The sequence below is a fragment of the Ixodes scapularis genome, unplaced genomic scaffold, assembly GCF_016920785.2.
Source record: "Ixodes scapularis isolate PalLabHiFi unplaced genomic scaffold, ASM1692078v2 PGA_scaffold4__175_contigs__length_147842914, whole genome shotgun sequence".
NCBI classification, from domain to species: domain Eukaryota; kingdom Metazoa; phylum Arthropoda; class Arachnida; order Ixodida; family Ixodidae; genus Ixodes; species Ixodes scapularis.
This window is the reverse complement of record NW_024609879.1, coordinates 93,992,333-94,010,773: the sequence shown is the minus strand read 5'-3', so window position 1 is coordinate 94,010,773 and position 18,441 is coordinate 93,992,333. Positions and strand designations below refer to the sequence as shown.

The 18,441-nt window shown below is 42.9% G+C and overlaps 1 protein-coding gene, 1 long non-coding RNA gene and 1 pseudogene across 2 annotated transcripts; all 3 read right to left on the bottom strand.

Moving 5' to 3' along the window:
• Positions 1–234: 234 nt before the first annotated feature.
• On the bottom strand, positions 235–2,414 carry LOC115319739 (annotated as a pseudogene).
• A 274-nt stretch (positions 2,415–2,688) lies between these two features.
• LOC121837574 lies at positions 2,689–11,919 on the bottom strand. The gene is made up of 3 exons (XR_006078211.1): positions 11,860–11,919; positions 11,689–11,759; positions 2,689–3,062 (listed from the first exon to the last, which is right to left on the bottom strand). It is a non-coding gene; the product is annotated as an uncharacterized LOC121837574 (long non-coding RNA).
• On the bottom strand, positions 4,907–6,537 carry LOC120839494 (zinc finger protein 2-like). Its single transcript, XM_040209775.3, has one exon. It carries the CDS (start codon positions 6,044–6,046, stop codon positions 5,522–5,524), a length of 525 nt encoding a protein of 174 aa, XP_040065709.1. The 5' UTR covers positions 6,047–6,537; the 3' UTR covers positions 4,907–5,521.
• Positions 11,920–18,441: the final 6,522 nt, after the last annotated feature.

The following is an 18,441-nucleotide window of genomic DNA, read 5'->3' as shown; positions in this document are numbered from 1 at the left end:
GCCATTGCGCTATACTATGGTTTACTAAAGCGACAGCCGACGCTACGAGCTTATAGGACCAATCAAGCAGTGCTGAAAACAAAACTACTAATTGCGCTCGTCGACTTGTGTATGTTTTTACCCGTTAATCAAATCAAGTGCAGAGTGAATTGCGACATTGCCCTTGTAGTGTGTGTATTTGTGTAGCGGCTTTCAAGCTCCACCTCAGTTACAAGTGCTCAGACTTATGCGAATAGGAGCCTTAGAGCCGAGTAGAGCGATAATAGACTTTAAACCAAGTTTTGGGCTTCTTTAGTTGTTTGCTAAAATATATCACAGCAACCTTAAATAGTACATTAAAATATACCACATTACAGATGCGTTTAATAAAGCTACACTGTATCAGTTCACTAAAATTTCAGAGCACCCCAGGTGCCAACATATTACTTGGTACCATTTTGTCCTACACCGAATATACATCACATCACATTCAGAGGATGTGTACCCAAATGGTCAAAATGCCCAACATCATTTCACGATATCCACTGGATATCCAAGAGATAATCATTTTTCATGAAACATCATAATGACAAAATGCGAAGCCTTGGAGAAGATAAAAAAAAGGGCAGTGTTCACAGGTATGAACTTTCCTCACCAGCTTGCCTGCACCCTCTCACTTCTTTTATATCATTTGTGGATATCTGCACAATATACTTAAAAAAATATGTTTATTATATTTTGTCAAAGTTAATACCCCAAGGTATATGTAACCATCTAATTTTCTTTTTATTTTGGAGGTTTCAAGGTATGCCTGCATACATTTTTTAATCAGACCTTGTGTCTACCATACAGAGGACATCATCAGTGATGTGAAGTTGGCAGGAATTAAACTTGGCATCACTGATGTCTCCTGAATGGGAGACTTAACATCTGAAAAAATGTATATATAAAGTTCATACAGTTTGTTTCATCAATGATCCAAATGCAAAGAAAAAATTAACCATAAAAAATGTGGATGCAAATTTTGAAACATTTTGCCAATTGTAGCAGAACAAGGACTTTTTCAGAATTTGTCGCAAATGGTTCAGCCGTGACATCACTGAAGAATACTCCAATTGTCAGCTGTCACAGATCAAGTGCAAGGAAGGTTGAAACCAAAGCTTACGTGGTATAGCTTGTTGATTGCAGAATGCTCATCAACAGCAAGGCAATGCCTTGTAGGGGAAAGTAGTTTATTTGCAATTCAATGAATTCACAAAAAATCAAGGAGTACAGTACCCGTCACACTTCTTTTTACAATCTCAGGAACAAAATTCAAACTAGAGTGAAGTGAAAAAAGCTAGGTTAAAATGCATGCAAATCCAGAAAACTTCAAAGGAACCACATTTCAAAATGTCATCTCTGAAATCCATACATAGGATTCAAGGTGCATAATTAACCACTTGATCTTTATCCACTCAAAAGGAACAGTTAAAAGTAGCTTGTCCATCATCCTAAGACAAACATCCTGAAGTTAAAAGCTGCTAAACTGTATTAAACATTCTACATAGCTGTACTGTCCTGTTGCCTAATTGTAACTGATAATGTTTAGAACTGATAAATATGCCTGTATTCCTTAACTTCATTTGAACAGATCACAGACAGACAGTAAAGTGCACGGTAAAACGTGAAGGAGTACTTTCATACCTCCAGATATTGCATAACGCAGGTCCCTCACTTGTGTGTTTTTTTCCGATGGCAATTTAGATAGCAACTCGGTTTATGCATTATCCCACAGGCTATACACTTCTAAGGCCGCTCCTTACTGTGACTTCTCTCGTGATGCAACAAGCTGGATCTATGTGAAAATTCTTTCTCACAGGTGCCACACTGGTACGGTTTCTCGCCCGTATGAACTCTTTTGTGAATCATCAGGTGATGACTTCTGGTGAACGCCTTCTGGCAAACCTCGCAACGGAATGGTTTCTCCCCTGTGTGGGTCCTCATGTGATTCTGTAAGTTACAGATTCGAGCAAACGCTTTCTCGCAGACAGGGCAGTGGAAAGGCTTCTCTCCCGTGTGTACCCTTTCATGATCGGTGACATGACCCGGATGACAACTGGAGTAAGGGCAGAACTCGCAGTGGTACATGCCCTTATATCGTGGCCGCGTCGTGGGTTGCGACTCTACCAGTTCGCTTCTTGAGGAAAACGAGTTGCTCTCGCTGCCCCCATCGTCCTGGAAGGCCGCATTAGCCGGCACTGTTGAGGAGGTCAGAGGAGCAAGACAAGGAAAGTCAACGTCAAAGGAAGTCTAATGCCAATACACAAACACTGGACAAGCTCGGCAAAGAAAGTAGCGAACAGAAACAAACGCCCCAACACCAGTTCACTTCCAAACAAAAAAAAACAAACTCGACAAATAAGAACAATTAAAGTATTAAGGAAAGGTGTCATATTACGTTACGTTACATTACATTACGTTAAGGTAAGGTGTCACGTTTCATATGCACATTAACCTTCATCGAATCAGCTCATCTGTCATCCTAATAGCCATAAGCAACAAAAACCTAAGCTAATTTCTGGGCCTCAGTATTGCTATGAATTATAAGGCTGCAATGAATGTACCGTACCATGTAGCCTGCAATGTCTGCCATTGCAATAATGTTCTACAAAATGTCACTGTAGAGCCAATAATGTTCTACAAAATGTCACTGTAGAGCCAATCAATAAAAAATCGCACACTAGAGTATGCAAGCACTGTGTCCAGTAGAAGGATGCACAATTACTGACATCTTGTAGTCTCAGACACCAGGCAAGAGCAAGCGTTTCAAGACAAGCACATCACACTGGTTTTGTTTTGCACAAGTCGAGTGGTGGTGAATGCGATCAGGTAGGTTGACTGCTTGTTCTTATCAAAATAACTGAGATCCATTTTATGCGCTAAGACACTCATTTTGATTCAATGATGCTGGACTGGCGTGAGCAAGAACACTGCCCAGAGAATGCATGCTTCTGAAAGTTAAGTTGGGCAGTGAGAAGAAGCTTCTCTGCAAAGCAGCAGTGTGCCATTTGGTGCATCTTGCAATGGCTGCCAGAGTCGACCTGCAAGTTTAAGAAGAGAAAAAATTGAAGGCACTGTCGCTGGTGTCATGTAAACATTTGACCGTTTGTTAACACCTCAAACATGGCAGACTGACACAGACACCAAAGGGATGTTGTAGCAAAAGTATCGGTAACAGGATTACTAAGACACAACAGTCGCAAATAAAACAAACAGGACTAGTATTCATACACGGCTGAACTCTGTATCGGACAATCAAGTTCGCCTATTACTTCATGCTATTGATTTGAGAAAATCTTGATTTTTAAGTGGGATTAGGGTGGGGTTATACTTTTATTGGCTTTTACAGTACAAATAGTTAATTCTTTTTTACTTATGTCATACTTTATTCATAGATACTTGTATTACAGCTTTTACATTTGTCTACCTTTTGTAGCAAGAAGCAATGTAGCGTTCTAGAATTATTAGTTTGACAACTGCACAATAAAACAATTTATCAATGAAAAAAACAAATGAACACAAAATTCACATTTCCAAGAAAAAATAAAAAATTCATTGCCCCATATTTCAGCATTTCAAGATGCCCAAGCTCACAGTAAAACTACTCAGGTTTGCTAACACCTTACAATAAAACATTTCTCAAAGTTTAAAAAAAAAAATAGGAAGAGGACGACGTTGCAGAAAAATATATTTGGAATAAAAAATTTACTCTACATTTCAATGCAAGTCTTCAAAAAACAACAAACCAATGTTCTCTTGCGTGTATTACCTATGACACCGCACTTGCGTCTGGGGTTGTAATAGTTAGAAAGGTAGCACACACTTTTATGCAGTACTCAGGATCAATGAGGGAAACCTTGAGGTTAGCATTTGCAAAAAAGCCCTTTGCAACAGATTTGTGTTTAAAATAATATAACAATTTTAGAGCAATTTTTGTCACATTTGACAAAAGCACTCGCCGTGCGTTTGCCAAGTGCCAACTTTTATATTAATTAAAGACAAAAACCGCTTTGCAAGAAACACCATAACCTCGCCTACTTTTCGTAAAAAAAAAGTCTCAGATTGGTTCTGCAAACATCTATTCAAGAAGTTCTGCTCACAAATATACAACCTCAAAGATATATGAAGGAGCTTGAATTGAGTACAAATGGGGTCTCCAGGTGGTATTAGATGGGTGTCCCTCAAGTTGGTACCTCGTCCGATGCAAACATAGATCTGCTCATATTGTCGCTCTTCCACGGGTCTACCACTGTTACTGCCGCTGTCCCTTATGAATTGTACCGAGACTCATCAAGTTGGTTACATGTTCGAATGCTCTCCTAGAAGTGCTGTGCTTTAATGTATATTCTTTCTTCCAAGTATGTTCTTTCCTGTCTCATGATGAGGGTAAGGACAAAAACAGCAATGGTGTTTGTCCTCTCACTGCTGGGGAGACTTCCACAAGCCCTTCTCTTAGTCGGTGGTGTCTGAGGTGGGTCCTGCTGGAAACATGTAGCACATCAAATTGCATTTGCAGACACTGATGTGGCAACATGTTCTAATATGCACCATGCACTATGTATGTAAATGTAGACAATGACATTTTCAACACTTGCATGCTATGCAAGAGTTGAAACTTGCATGAATGGGAGACATCACATTTGAAAAATTTATATGTAAAGTTCATATAGTTTGTTTCATTAATGAAATAATTCAAATGCAAGGAAAAAGTAACCATAAAAAATGTGAATGCTAATTCTGAAACACTTTGCAAATTGTAGCAGAACAAGGACTTTTCAGAATTTGTCGCAAATGGTTCAGCCGTGACATCACTGAAGAATACTCCAATTGTCAGCTGTCACAGATCAAGTGCAAGGAAGGTTGAAACCAAAACTTACGTGGTATAGCTTGTTGATTGCAGAATGCTCATCAACAGCAAGGCAATGCCTTGTAGGGGAAAGTAGTTTATTTGCAATTCAATGAATTCACAAAAAATCAAGGAGTACAGTACCCGTCACACTTCTTTTTACAATCTCAGGAACAAAATTCAAACTAGAGTGAAGTGAAAAAAGCTAGGTTAAAATGCATGCAAATCCAGAAAACTTCAAAGGAACCACATTTCAAAATGTCATCTCTGAAATCCATACATAGGATTCAAGGTGCATAATTAACCACTTGATCTTTATCCACTCAAAAGGAACAGTTAAAAGTAGCTTGTCCATCATCCTAAGACAAACATCCTGAAGTTAAAAGCTGCTAAACTGTATTAAACATTCTACATAGCTGTACTGTCCTGTTGCCTAATTGTAACTGATAATGTTTAGAACTGATAAATATGCCTGTATTCCTTAACTTCATTTGAACAGATCACAGACAGACAGTAAAGTGCACGGTAAAACGTGAAGGAGTACTTTCATACCTCCAGATATTGCATAACGCAGGTCCCTCACTTGTGTGTTTTTTTCCGATGGCAATTTAGATAGCAACTCGGTTTATGCATTTTCCCACAGGCTATACACTTCTAAGGCCGCTCCTTACTGTGACTTCTCTCGTGATGCAACAAGCTGGATCTATGTGAAAATTCCTTCTCACAGGTGCCACACTGGTACGGTTTCTCGCCCGTATGAACTCTTTTGTGAATCATCAGGTGATGACTTCTGGTGAACGCCTTCTGGCAAACCTCGCAACGGAATGGTTTCTCCCCTGTGTGGGTCCTCATGTGAATCTGTAAGTTACAGATTCGAGCAAACGCTTTCTCGCAGACAGGGCAGTGGAAAGGCTTCTCTCCCGTGTGTATCCTTTCGTGATCGGTGACATTACCCGGTTGACAACTGGAGTAAGGGCAGAACTCGCAGTGGTACATGCCCTTATATCGTGGCCGCGTCGTGGGTTGCGACCCAACCAGTTCGCTTCTTGGGGAAAAGGAGTCGCTCTCACTGTCCCAATGATCCCGGAAGGCTGCATCCGCCGGCACTGTTGAGGAGGTTAGAGAAGCAAGACAAGGAAAGTGAACGACAAAGAAAGTCCAATGCCAATACACAAACATTAGACAAGCTTGGCAAAGAAAGTGGCAAACAGAAACAAGCGTCCCATGACCAGTTCGCTTCCAATCAAAGAAAACAAACCCGGCAAATAAGAACAATTAAAGTATTAAGGAAAGGAGTCACATTAAAGTGATATCACACTTTAAGTGAAAGAAAAATTGATAACCGTAGCCCATTCATGCAGAAACATTTCACCTGCACTTTAACCTTCATCGAATCAGCTCATCTGGCATCCTAACGGCCGTGAACAACAAAACGTGAGGCTAATTTCTGGGCCTCAGTATTGCTATGAAATATAAGGCTGCAGTAAAGGTACCATGTAGTCTGTAATGTCTGTCCATTGCAATAATGTTCTACAAAATGTCACTGTAGAGTCAATGTCACTGTACATCAATAGAAAATCACACACTAGAGTATGCAAGCACTGTGTCCAGTGGAAGGATGCACGATTACTGACATCTTGTAGTCTCAGACACCAGGCAAGAGCAAGCCTTTCAAGATAACCACATCACACCGGTTTGGTTTCCACAAACGGAGTGGTGGTGAATGCGATCAGGTAGGTTGACTGCTTGTTCTTATCAAAATAACTGAGATCCATTTTACGCACTAAGACACTCATTTCGATTCAGTGATGCTGGACTGGTGTGAGCAAGAACACTGCACAGAGAATGCATGCTCCTGAAAGTTAAGTTGGCCAGTGAGAAGAAGCTTCTCTGCAAAGCAGCAATGTGCCATTTGCTGCATCTTGCGATTGTTGCCAAAGTCGACCTGCAAGTTTGAGAAGAGAAGAAATTGAAGGCACTGCCACTGGTGTCATGTAAACATTTGACCGTTTTTTAACAACCCAAACATGGCAGACTGACACAGGCACCAAAGGAATGTTGTAGCAAAAGTATTAGTAAGAGGAGTACTCAGAAAAAACAGACGCAAATAAAACAAACAGGACTAGCATTCATATACGGTCAAACTCTGTATCGGACAATCAAGTTTGCCTTTTACTTCATGCTATTGATTTGAGAAAATCGTAATTCTTAAGTGGATTTATACTTTTATTGGCTCTCACGGTACAAATACATAATTCTTTTTTACTTATGTCATACTTTATTCATGGATACTTGTATAGCAGCTTTTACATTTGTCTACCTTTACTAGCAAGAAGCAATGTATAGTTGCGGAAGTATTAGAGTTTGACAACTTCACAATAAAACGATTTATCAATGAAAAAAACAATAAATGAACACAAAATTCACATTTCCCAGAAAAAGTAAAAAATTCATTGCCCCATAGTTCAGCATTTCAAGATCCCCAAGCTCACAGCGAAATTACTCAGGTTTGTCTAACACCTTACAATAAAACATTTCTTCAAGTTAAAAAAAAAATAGGAAGAGGGGGACGTTGCAGAAAAATATATTTGGAAAACGGCAAACCAATGCCCTCTTGCGTGTGTTACCTGTGACACTGCACTTACGTCTGGGGCTGCAATAGTTAGAAAGGTAACGCACACCTTCATGCAGTACTCAGGCTCAATGAAGGGAACCTTGAGGTCAGCATTTGCAAAAAAGCAGATTACAACAGATTTGTGTTTAAAATAATATAACGACAATTTTAGAGTGATTTTTGTCACATTTGACAAAAGCACTCGTCATGCTTTTGCCAAGTGCCAACTTTTATATTAATTAAGGACACAAAGAGATTTGCAAGAAACACCATAGTCTTTCCTACTTTTCGTAAAAAAAAAAGTATCAGATTGGTTCTGCAAACATACGAGTTCTGCTCACAAATATATAACCTCAAAGATGAAGGAGCTTGAATTGAGTACAAAAGGGGTCTCAATGTGGTATTAGACGGGTGTCCCTCAAGTTGGTACCTCGTCCAATGCAAACATAGATCTGCTCATATGGTCGCTTTTCCACAAGTCTACCACTGTTACTGCCGCTGTCCGTTATGAATTATACCGAGACTCATCAAGTTGGTTACATGTTTGAATGCTCTCCTAGAAGTGCTGTGCTTTAATATACAGTAAAACCCGTTTATAACGAACCCACGTACAGCGAATTATCGTCGATATCAAACTCATGGAAAATTTAAATAAAAATGTATGTAAAAAGTATGTTTTATAACAAACAACATATTGTCTATATCAAACTTTTTCCCCCGGGAAGGCTTCCAAAAACGCGCAGACAATCGCCTTCTAGCTTGTCCCTTCCCAAAAAAAGAAGTATGAAAGACAGAAAATTCCAAAAGCTCAAGTTCCAAACAAAATTGAGCGAATCAGCGATTTAGAAGGGGAGAAGCTAAAAAAATACACTCTGCAAGCACGCACAGAAAAAAAAATGTTTTCATCCCAAAGCTTACAAACTCTGCACGTATGCAAAAAAAAAAAAGAAGAAGAAATCTTTCCAGCACCGTGTTACAAGGCAGAACTGAAGAGATGAGAAAAAAAAAACAAGCCCTTCGCCTTACAACGAACTCATCGCGGAAGTTCGATGTAAATGTTTTTAGCTATATCAAACTACTTGCTATATCGAACTGATTGCAGCGTTTCCCGCTGTTCGTTATATACGGTTTTGACTGCAAACTCTTTCCTCCAAGAGTGTCCTTTCCTGTCTCGTGATCAGGGTAAAGACAAAAACGGCATTGGTGTTTGTGCTCTCACTGCGGAGGAGACTTTCACAAGCCCTTCTCTTTGTCGGTGGTGTCTGAGGTGGGTCCTGCTGGAAACATGTAGCACATAAAATTGCATTTGCAGAGACTGATGTGGCAACATGTTCTAAAATGCCCCATGCACTATATATGTAAATGTAGACAATGACATTTTCAACACTTGCATGCTATTCATCACACATCTCTTGCTATGGCTTTTATAGAGAGCAATATCAATTCTTGAAACTCCAAAGTTTCTATTTCTGTTTACCAAAGGCATGGCCAGGGAGCTGGTATCGCAAGGAGTGCAATAATGAATATAGCTTCGGAGCAGAAATATTTCTATGCCCTTACAAGCATATACACCAGCTTGCAGCCATGGTGTCATGCTGCCACAGTGGCACTGCTGTCAGCTTGGAGCATGCACAGACGCTTCACACAAACCTTGTTTCTGCACAAGTGTACTGCCCACACCCGGTGCAGGCAAATACCGGCTTGTTTGTGAACACCACATTGGCCTATAGGCACATAAGAGGATATGTCTCGCAATATCCAATCCTATACTAAAAGTCTATTTTTTCAAGACTAGCTGTTGGCTAACCATGCACCAGGAAAAGAAAAATATTGTTTGCAGCGAAAGAATGCAGTCCCCATACAGGTATTTCTTCGCTTTCTATGAGTGAAGTGATCAATGCAAGAGTGGCAACATGACTGCATCACACCAGCTTGAGTCAAGGGCTGTCCAAACAGGGCACGGCTTGTGCTGCACTCAGCCCTTACTGGAGGGAAAGGGAGGTCCGCTAAAACACATTTACTGTTGGGCGAAAGCCACTCCCTCTACTGACATCCTTGGACAAAGCCTTAGAGCACGCACATGACGTGTGTACGTACATGGTTACTCACACGCTCTGCTGGCTTAAGGCCCAACTCAAGGGCGCTACTGCTGATGTCCGTCCCAGATCTCCCGAAAGCAAAACAGGAGAGGAGATGACAGCGAGAAGGCAACGAGATAAGCCATACTGTTTGCATGGTTCATGTCGTCATTCAGAACATATGCGTATGCTGAAATGCTTATGCCTTTCGAGGTGTATTTGCTGTGCACAGCACATTTTGTGCCCTGCATGGTCAGTCCTTCACCTCTGTAGCAAGTGGAGGCCCAGGAAGGATTTGGCATTGCGAAGTTTTCATGTCTAGGCGACATTCAATTACTAACGAATTGATGCAAGCAGAGGTGCTAGCGAACATTGAAAAGGATACTAGAGTAGCAGCATTTCGCGTCCGTTTGCCGCTCCAAAACGAAGTGCCTCGGCCATAACCATTTGCACCCCGTGGAACCGTCGCAAGCTCCCGGCCGCTACGTCGTTGTGCACGTTAACGGCTCGCTCCTCCAGTTCAAGGTAGACTCTGGCACAGACGTTCCTGTCGTCCCCCCCCCCCTCCTTTACGGGATGTCCTGGCTCGTTAGACCAACCCATGGGCGAGCAACTCGTCAGTCTGATACGCTGCTGCCTAGATACTTACTTGCATTCTACATGTTATAAACTATAGGCATACCGAATTCGGTTGGGATAGCACAATATTAAGAAATAAAATTCTTGTGCACAAACTGTGAATGTGGAAATATTTTGTTCATACATGTATGAACAAAATATTATTTTCCACACCGTGGAAGTGTATAGCTACAAATCTATGGTAACATTTGAACACATTTACAGTTTGTGCAAAAGAATTTCACTTCTTAATATTGTCCTATCCCAACCGAATTCGGTATGCATATAGTTTAGAATACCGAATTCTCACATAAATTTATGTGAGAATTTGAAGCCAAAGAAGACTGCAATGGAGAGAAGACAGTTAGGCAATTGCTTGTCAATGTAAACCTAATTGCGGGCGATGTCACAACTTGAACCATGCACAAAAATATAGCTCAAATTCATACCATTCTGAATTGCCTATAGTTTGTTTCAGCTCCGATCCGAGCGCGGCCAATGTTATGAGCCGAAGGGCCAATCAAACAGCGAAAGAGGCACAACGCCATGACATGCTCTCTGCTGTTGATAGAACCAGCCGCCATTCGCCGTCTCTCTGTGCGTGCTCCTTTGCCGGCTAGTCCTATCAAGCGCAGAGAACACGCCATCACGTTGCTCTTTTTGCACTGTTTGATTGGCCCTTTGGCTCATAACATCGGCTGCGCTCGGACCGAAGGTGAAAAGCAGTATAGAGGTCCTCAAGTATGTATTTGACTAATTTCATGATAACAACCGGTGCTGATTATTTTGATACATAAAACATCAAAAATTAAAAGATAATAAACAACCATAAAACCCAAAATTAAATTTTTTTGCAAAATTTGTTACATTTTAACTGCACCGATCCTTACATACATTCTGTGCTAATGCGACCGAACAGTGCACAGAGAATCCAAGGGCCCAAGGCGCATGCTTGCACGTTGGCGGAGGAGAGAATTTGCAGCGAAAGGTAAAACGAGGCAGAGTGGCAGGGGGAAGAACACTCCTTGTAATCAAACCTGTAGTAAAAAATTGAAAAAAAAAGTACTCAGCTGGTTGAGTGTTTTATCCCGCGTACACGGCTTATGTTATGTTATGAAGTGTGTAAATGCCAGTGAATTACAAAGCCTATGGACATGTTGCAATTACTAAATAGATCAGGGGTGGCCAGGCTGACCCGGCCTAAGAACCGCAAACAAAACCATAAAACTTCCAAGGGGTGGGGGGGGCAAACTTCTGTTCAGCGCAATAAACGATACTTAACTACTTTCCATCTGTCCGAGTTCAAAAGCAGTCAAACTGCACGTAAGGTAGCAGTAGCACAAGACAACCAAACTGCAACCTGTCTTTCGATTTCAATGGATTCCGGGGGGGGGGGAGGGGGGGGAAGAGGAGGGAGTGGCAAGTCGCACTTTAAAACGCAAAGAGCTTCATGCGGCTCGCGAGCCACAGCTTGGTTACCATTGAAATAGATGGAGGAGCGGGTGACTTACTGTGAATAGGGCTCTAGTGATGGTGGGCGCAACTCATATCCTGGAGAGCGTTTGCAATTTAATGGCGGCGCCTGAGGGAGAGGATTAGGAAAGAATATGAGCCAATGTTTCCTGCACGAGAGCAGATGCCCGCAATGTTGCAACTCTGTAGCCCTATGCGCCTCTCCTCACCTCCCATTGCAAGAAACAAATGCCTTGGCATAGCCTTTCTCGCTTCCTTCTCGCTCCGGGAATTGCAAACATTGAGAGGAGAAAGCAGGGTTGCCAAACAAGCAGCAGCGTCCAAGATGGCGGAATCAACCATTTTTCACATTAAACAAATACTTAACCTATCCAGTGATGGAAGTGCAATTTGACCATTTGGAGCAGGCCTTGTAGCAGGCAAAATGTTGTTTTGGAGCAGTTAGTGGCCCTTTTGGAGCAGGGTCCGGCATATGTTGGCACATTACTTGAAAATTAAATAATGCTGCATTGCTATAGGAAGCCCATCTCTATTATTGGAACACAGCGCCTGTCGCCTTTTTAAGACTATAAAATTCAACAAAGTAAACGCAAAAAAAAATTTTGATATAAAGTTTACCTGCTCGTCAGATAAAAAAAAATATAATTAAATATGTCACATTGAGTTCTGATGGTACAGGATATTTAATTTTATCAGCCTGCACTTCTCTTAAGGTATCTGCAGCAGCATCTAACGACCCTCACTCTTGTGGAATGTTTTAGTTCAGATTAGAGTTGTCTTTCGGACAGCAGCTTCAAAGATTGCGGTATCTGATATTCGCTTCAAAAATTCCAATTAATTTTCGATGTGCTGGCGAAGTCACGATCGGATCACGGCGAGTTAACCCGTTGAGTGCGCTCCTTGGCATGCACCGACGCGCTGCAGAGAAGCGACACCCGCACAGCAGACACCGCAGACGCGCGAGTCGCGCAGTGCTTTATGCTCCGAAAAGGACGGTGAGGCTTTACTAGCACTACATCCAGAGTTTGGTGCAACTCATCTATACTTTGTTTCAGCTTCGGTGCGAGCGCAGCCGAAGCTACAAGCGCGCGCATGGAGCCCGTAACGGTGCCGACACTGCACGAGCCCACGCGCGAGTCAGGAATGCACAGAGCATTGGGCTCGCGCTAGCTTTGACTTCGCTGGTAGCTAGCGCACGGGAACAGGGCGGGCCAACATTAAAAACATCCACAAGCTCGACCTTTTTTTTTTTTTTTTTTTTAAATAGGCTGTTTAGTGGGATGGTTCTCCGCTTAGTCTCTGCGGCTTTGGTCTCAGATGTTGCTAACGTTGCTCCTTTCAATGATGATGATGATGATAATGCGCCCTCGCCGTTTCGGTTTGCGTAACAGTTGCGGCGCGGAGAATACCGCAGTACCACCACGCGCTCTGATAAGACTTCAATTTTTATTTTTTATTGCTGCATCTCATCTCGGCGCAGGCATGGCGCAATTCTTCGGTAAAATGACGATTTGGCGCTACATGTAGCAGGATTGCGTCCTTGGCGCAATTTGGCGCAGTTGGCGCAGCACTTCCATCACTGCCTATCGGACCAAAACTGGTGGCTATAGAAAAGTAATCACTTATACCTTGCATAAATTATTCAAGCACATTAATGAGCTTTTATGACCTGAGTTAGGAAATAAAACAACACTTTGCCCTGTAGACTCCCAGCCAAAATTAGCAATTAAATGGCGTCCATATCCCGCGATCCCCGATCTAGCAGTTACGCCCACCCTCACTAGAGCCTCCCTAAGTGAAAAACCGCAACCTGGTAGCCGACAACATTCACAAGAAGCCTAGCCCACGACCCTGATTACGAAACCGGCCCAATGGCCAGGCCAAAGAAGCTAAGTACACCGAGTGAACCCTGGCTAGATTCCTGAGGAGTAAAGGAAAGACACAGCCACTCCAATCGAGTTCTGGCAGGCGACGACAAGCTCATGCTTGTCTTGTGTGAAACCGACGCGTGCTGCTTTTTCTATCTATGCTGATGGCGATGTGGCATGCTCATCAAAAACCATTCATCTGTTGGAGATGGTTCATGAGTGGCGCCACCTCTGGAGAAGAAAACTAACTAGTGCATGCTACACTGAGCGAGAGACCATCCATGTTCGTGCTATGCTCCAGCATTTTCAAGCAAAAGAAATTCGAGAGGAAATGATGGATCTTTTTGGCTAGGCTAATTGTACAAACTTTATAGTACCCAAGGACAACTCATTATGATGATAATGCAATTAATGCAAGGGTGCGTCGAGCAGGACAAGAGTAACGAGAATAATCACTGGACAAAGGAAGCAAGGGGGACATAGGACAAGCACAAATCTCCGAACACAGCTAGGTCGCTGGTGCGCAACTGAATTTGGAGATTTGTGTTACTGATGCAGCACATCATGGGCAGGTGGTGGTGACTACATTGTTTGCATCTAAGGATTGTACAAAACAAATTATTTAACCGAGTTTGAGACGTCCGTTTCTTCAATTTGTGTAACACAATATGATAAACTATGAACAGCTCGACTGCACGTTCACTGCATTTTCATTAGTGATGGCCTGTTTTTCAATGGTATTAAAAAGCTAAAATAAAAAAGACAGGAACGAAGAAGATGCAGATGACACGGACAGGCATTCTCCACCTGTTTTCTTGCACTTTTAATATTGGTGCCTTCATGAACCAATTAGCTTAATCTAAAGTTTTACTTCGGCTGTTTTTCAAAATGGGTCTGTGAGGACTTGCCTTCCTTCACCCCTAGAGAAGCTGTTTTGGCTTGTTCCAGATATTTAGGAGAAAAGGGGAGGCCATGAGCGTCTTCGAAGTAGCAACCCCTGCAGGTCATAGCAGCGGACACGGTGTCCACCTGTCAAAGAAAATGCAAAACAAATATTGTTCAATACCTACGTGTGAAGTAAAGACTGATTCACACACCTACAAGTGACTATGACTGTGTGCCTTGAAACCTCTTAAATCTCTTTTGATGAGCGAGCACACTAATGCCATCTGTCGGAGAGCTGTGGAACTTTTTCAGCTTTGATATATTTCCGATCTTTTACGCGCATCATTCCTTGTTTGGCTCAAAAAACTTTAGATTATGTCAAACAATTTTTCGTCGACAGAATGCACATGTGATCTTGCATATACTGCAAAACTTTCGCTCTAGTAAAATGCAGTACCGGGGTAACCTGACAGACGCCTCCGCCGTCCAATTGTGTTCTTTAGTCATAAGAGATGACAAGAACTCGGTCCTACAGCAGGAGACACACGAGCAAACAAAACGAAACGCTGCGAGGCAGCATTATAGCAACCGGTGCTGGCGTCCCCACGTCACTTCTGTGCGGTGCGGCGTCGCCCAGATCTGATCGGCACAAATAAAGCCGTGTGGTGCGCCTGGCGGTGCGCCTAGCAGCAAGCGCTGGGGGGCCCCCACTTTCGCCGCTCATGTGTTCCACGCTTAAGCCAGTGCAAGTGCGTGAATGAGCCTTTTGAACCAAGTCAACAGCTGTTGATCCTGAAAACAAAACTGACTCATTAACAATTAGGTTCTTGTATTATACAAGGCTGCAGGTAAATCAACCGCTAACTTCCAGCCCCCGTAAGCAAAAGAAAACACCGGCAATAAATTAGTTGCCATATCTACACGATTGTAAGTCGACCCTTTCACACTGCATGTCAGCAAAGTGGAAAAAAAATTATGCTAAGGTGCATATTGTACAGCAAACATGGGGGAACTGCAGGGTGCCCCTTTCGAAATCCTGGCTTTCATTTGCGTGCTCGATGCCTTCCGGCATGCTTTAGCAGCACGTGTGCGCACGAGATGCCAAAGCGTTATTCAAGTTAGGAAGCTCACATTAAGGGCGAGACAAGTGAAACTCCTCCCTGTTGTTCTCCTATATCTGTTATCCATACCAGTGCTGTCGTTCCCATTGTCATCACTGCTACGTTCCCAAAACTTGTCGTCGGCGCTGCCCAACGAAGTCTCACACTTCACAAAAAGACCACATGTCCATAGCTCGCTAATTGACACAAGGTAAACATTAATGTTACATAGAGCAAAAATTATATGTGTTAGGGCAGTTCCAGCAGTTCCACTTTCGTTTTTTGGGGAATGCACCAAGCGTACACTACAATTTTTCTGCGAACATTGAGCACACAACGAAACAAAGGTAAATATGAAAAAAAAAAACCACGCTCCCGTAAGAAAAAACACAAATATGTAGAACGAACACAAAAAAGAAGAGAGAACATCTCAAACTCAGATAACTGAACATCAACACAGAAGGACAAAGTCTTTGAGGAGTGCAAGTTCGTCTGCTTCTTTTGCGGGGGTTGAGGTGACGTCAGAACGTTGAGCTCAGATTAGCTCTGATTGAAGGACAGTGGGTAGACCTCAAAGCAAGCTGCCTTCAGATAATTACGATCAGTGTGCAGGCGAGCTGGTGAAAGTTTACTGCAGTGATTTTAACCCGAGACTGGGGCAGAAGAAATTTTCCATTGGAAGAGAAACAAGGACAGGGAGCGTCGAGGACAGACAGCAAGATGCTATTCTTGTTTTTTCTCTTCCACTGTAAAGAACTTTTGCCTTCTGCCCCAGTCTTGCGTAAAAATCATCATGGTACCACTATCCTTCAAACGGCCAATCAGAACTAGGCGTCTTGAAGTCGCCACAACCCCTGCAGAAAGAAGCAGAAAAATTTGAACAACGCATAAAGTTTAAGCACCAGGGAATATGAGAAAAGAAAACAGTGTTTTAACAACAAGAAATGATATACAGTGGAACTGTGGCTGTCATGTAACTGATATTGATAATGTTTAGAACTGATTAACGTGCCCCTCTTTCTCAACTTCATTTGAACAAACTTTAGACAAGCAGTGAAACACACGAAAACACAAAAGAGAATTCTTCCACACAAATGGCCTCAAGATATTGCATAACACAGATTCCTCACTCATGCCATTTTTTAGAGCGCAGCTCTTAGGCGCCCATTTCTGCGTATAGCAGCGTCACCGTCGGCCTAAAGGGGTGATGCAACGATTTTTGTATTTTGCGCAAATACCGCTTAGAACGGACCCTGACGTTAATGACCTGTGAATTACCCGTTGGTTTTTCACCACACGCAATCGAAGTCGCAGAAAAAAATAAAGAAAAACAAGCAGAGTTCACCCCCTCAACTCGCAGCCAGAACAAGCGGCCACATGATCTGGAGCCGATTATATGCCGCCAATGTTGATCATAGCCATGCGCTGGGGTTGGCAAGGCACAGGACACGCGCTGAGTTCACGACATTGTTATGGTTTGGCTGTTGTCGGCATTGCAGCGATTGGACACGGAACACTACCCGAATGCTTCTCGAGCTATTGATTATCATGAGCGCAAATCGAGTGTCCACGCCATGCTCGGGTCCAATCCATGAGCCGCATTCAAATATCGTCACTGGGCGGTACTGCTGCCGCCCAGCTACGTCATCAGGTTTTGCGAAGGAGAGATTGAATGAAAACACTCGGTTTTGTCCTCGAAATTACAGCACAACAAACAAGTTTCTTGGTCAGTGGCGTTGCGTGCGAGTATCCTTGATTCCCACTAGTGCCAGTAAGCTTGTGTAAAGTGAAAAACATTCCAATTGAATATCGTTGCACCGCCCCTTTAATCGTCCTGCTAAATTTAGCGGGAAATTGAATTGGTGTTGAGGTGATGTGACATCACTTTTCCCGCTAAACCTAGCGGAGGAACTAAATTTCCTCATAGGTGACATGACAGGAAGTCATGTGACGTCATTTTTCCCGCAAAATTTAGCGGGGAACCTGAATTGGTGTTGAGGTCACGTGACGTTAGTTTTCCCGCTAACTCTAGCGGAAACTAAATTTGTCCATAGGTGACGTCACATGAAGTCATGTGACGTAATTTTTCCCGCTAAATTTAGTGGGGAAACTAAATTGGGGTTGAAGTCACGTGGCATCAATTTTCCAGCCAAATTTAGGGGGGAATTGTGGGAGGAGGGGAGTGCATGGAGGAGGAGGAGGTGAAAGTAAAGAGGAAGAGGATGGGAGAGTATGCAGGAGGAGAAGGAGGAGGGGAGGAGGAAGAGGGCAGGAAGAGGAGAATACCCTTCCCTCCTCCTTCTCAAAAGCTATGCTCTAATTTTGCGTTACAGGGATTTGTAAACATCTTTCATTTTTCTATAGCACGTAACCAGGATTTTGTGTAGGGGAGGGGGGGGGGGGGGGTCTCGCCCATGACAAAATGCTGTATGAGGGGGGAGAGGAGGTCCCAGCAAAATAGAAGATTTCGGGGGGGGGGAGGCCGGGCCCCATGGCCCCCCCACCCCCCCCGGCTACGTGCCTGTCCACAGGCGTCGCACTGGCAAGGCCGCTTTTTAATGTGGGATCTTGCATGACGCAACAAGTTAGGTAGAATGGATAGGTGTGCTAGTTGGTACACAATTTGTAAAGTGCCTAAAAATATGTTAGGTCTCTGTGCAAATTTTTTCTGACATGCCACACTGGTACAGTTTCTCGCCTGTAGGAACCATTTTAGTTCCAGTCGTGATATATAGCAACTCCAACTAAACAGATGGCACATGGCGTTTTCTATTCGGACCTGCCTATTGAGGGTCTCGAGCCAATTTATTCTTATGCGACGAGATTGTTGTTCGCGTGGCGTGGTGGTAAAAAACAAAGCTGTTTAGTGAGGGATTGGAGTCGCGGATAGGCCTCACGCTATGACGTATGGAAAGCGAGTAGTACTCCATTATTTTCT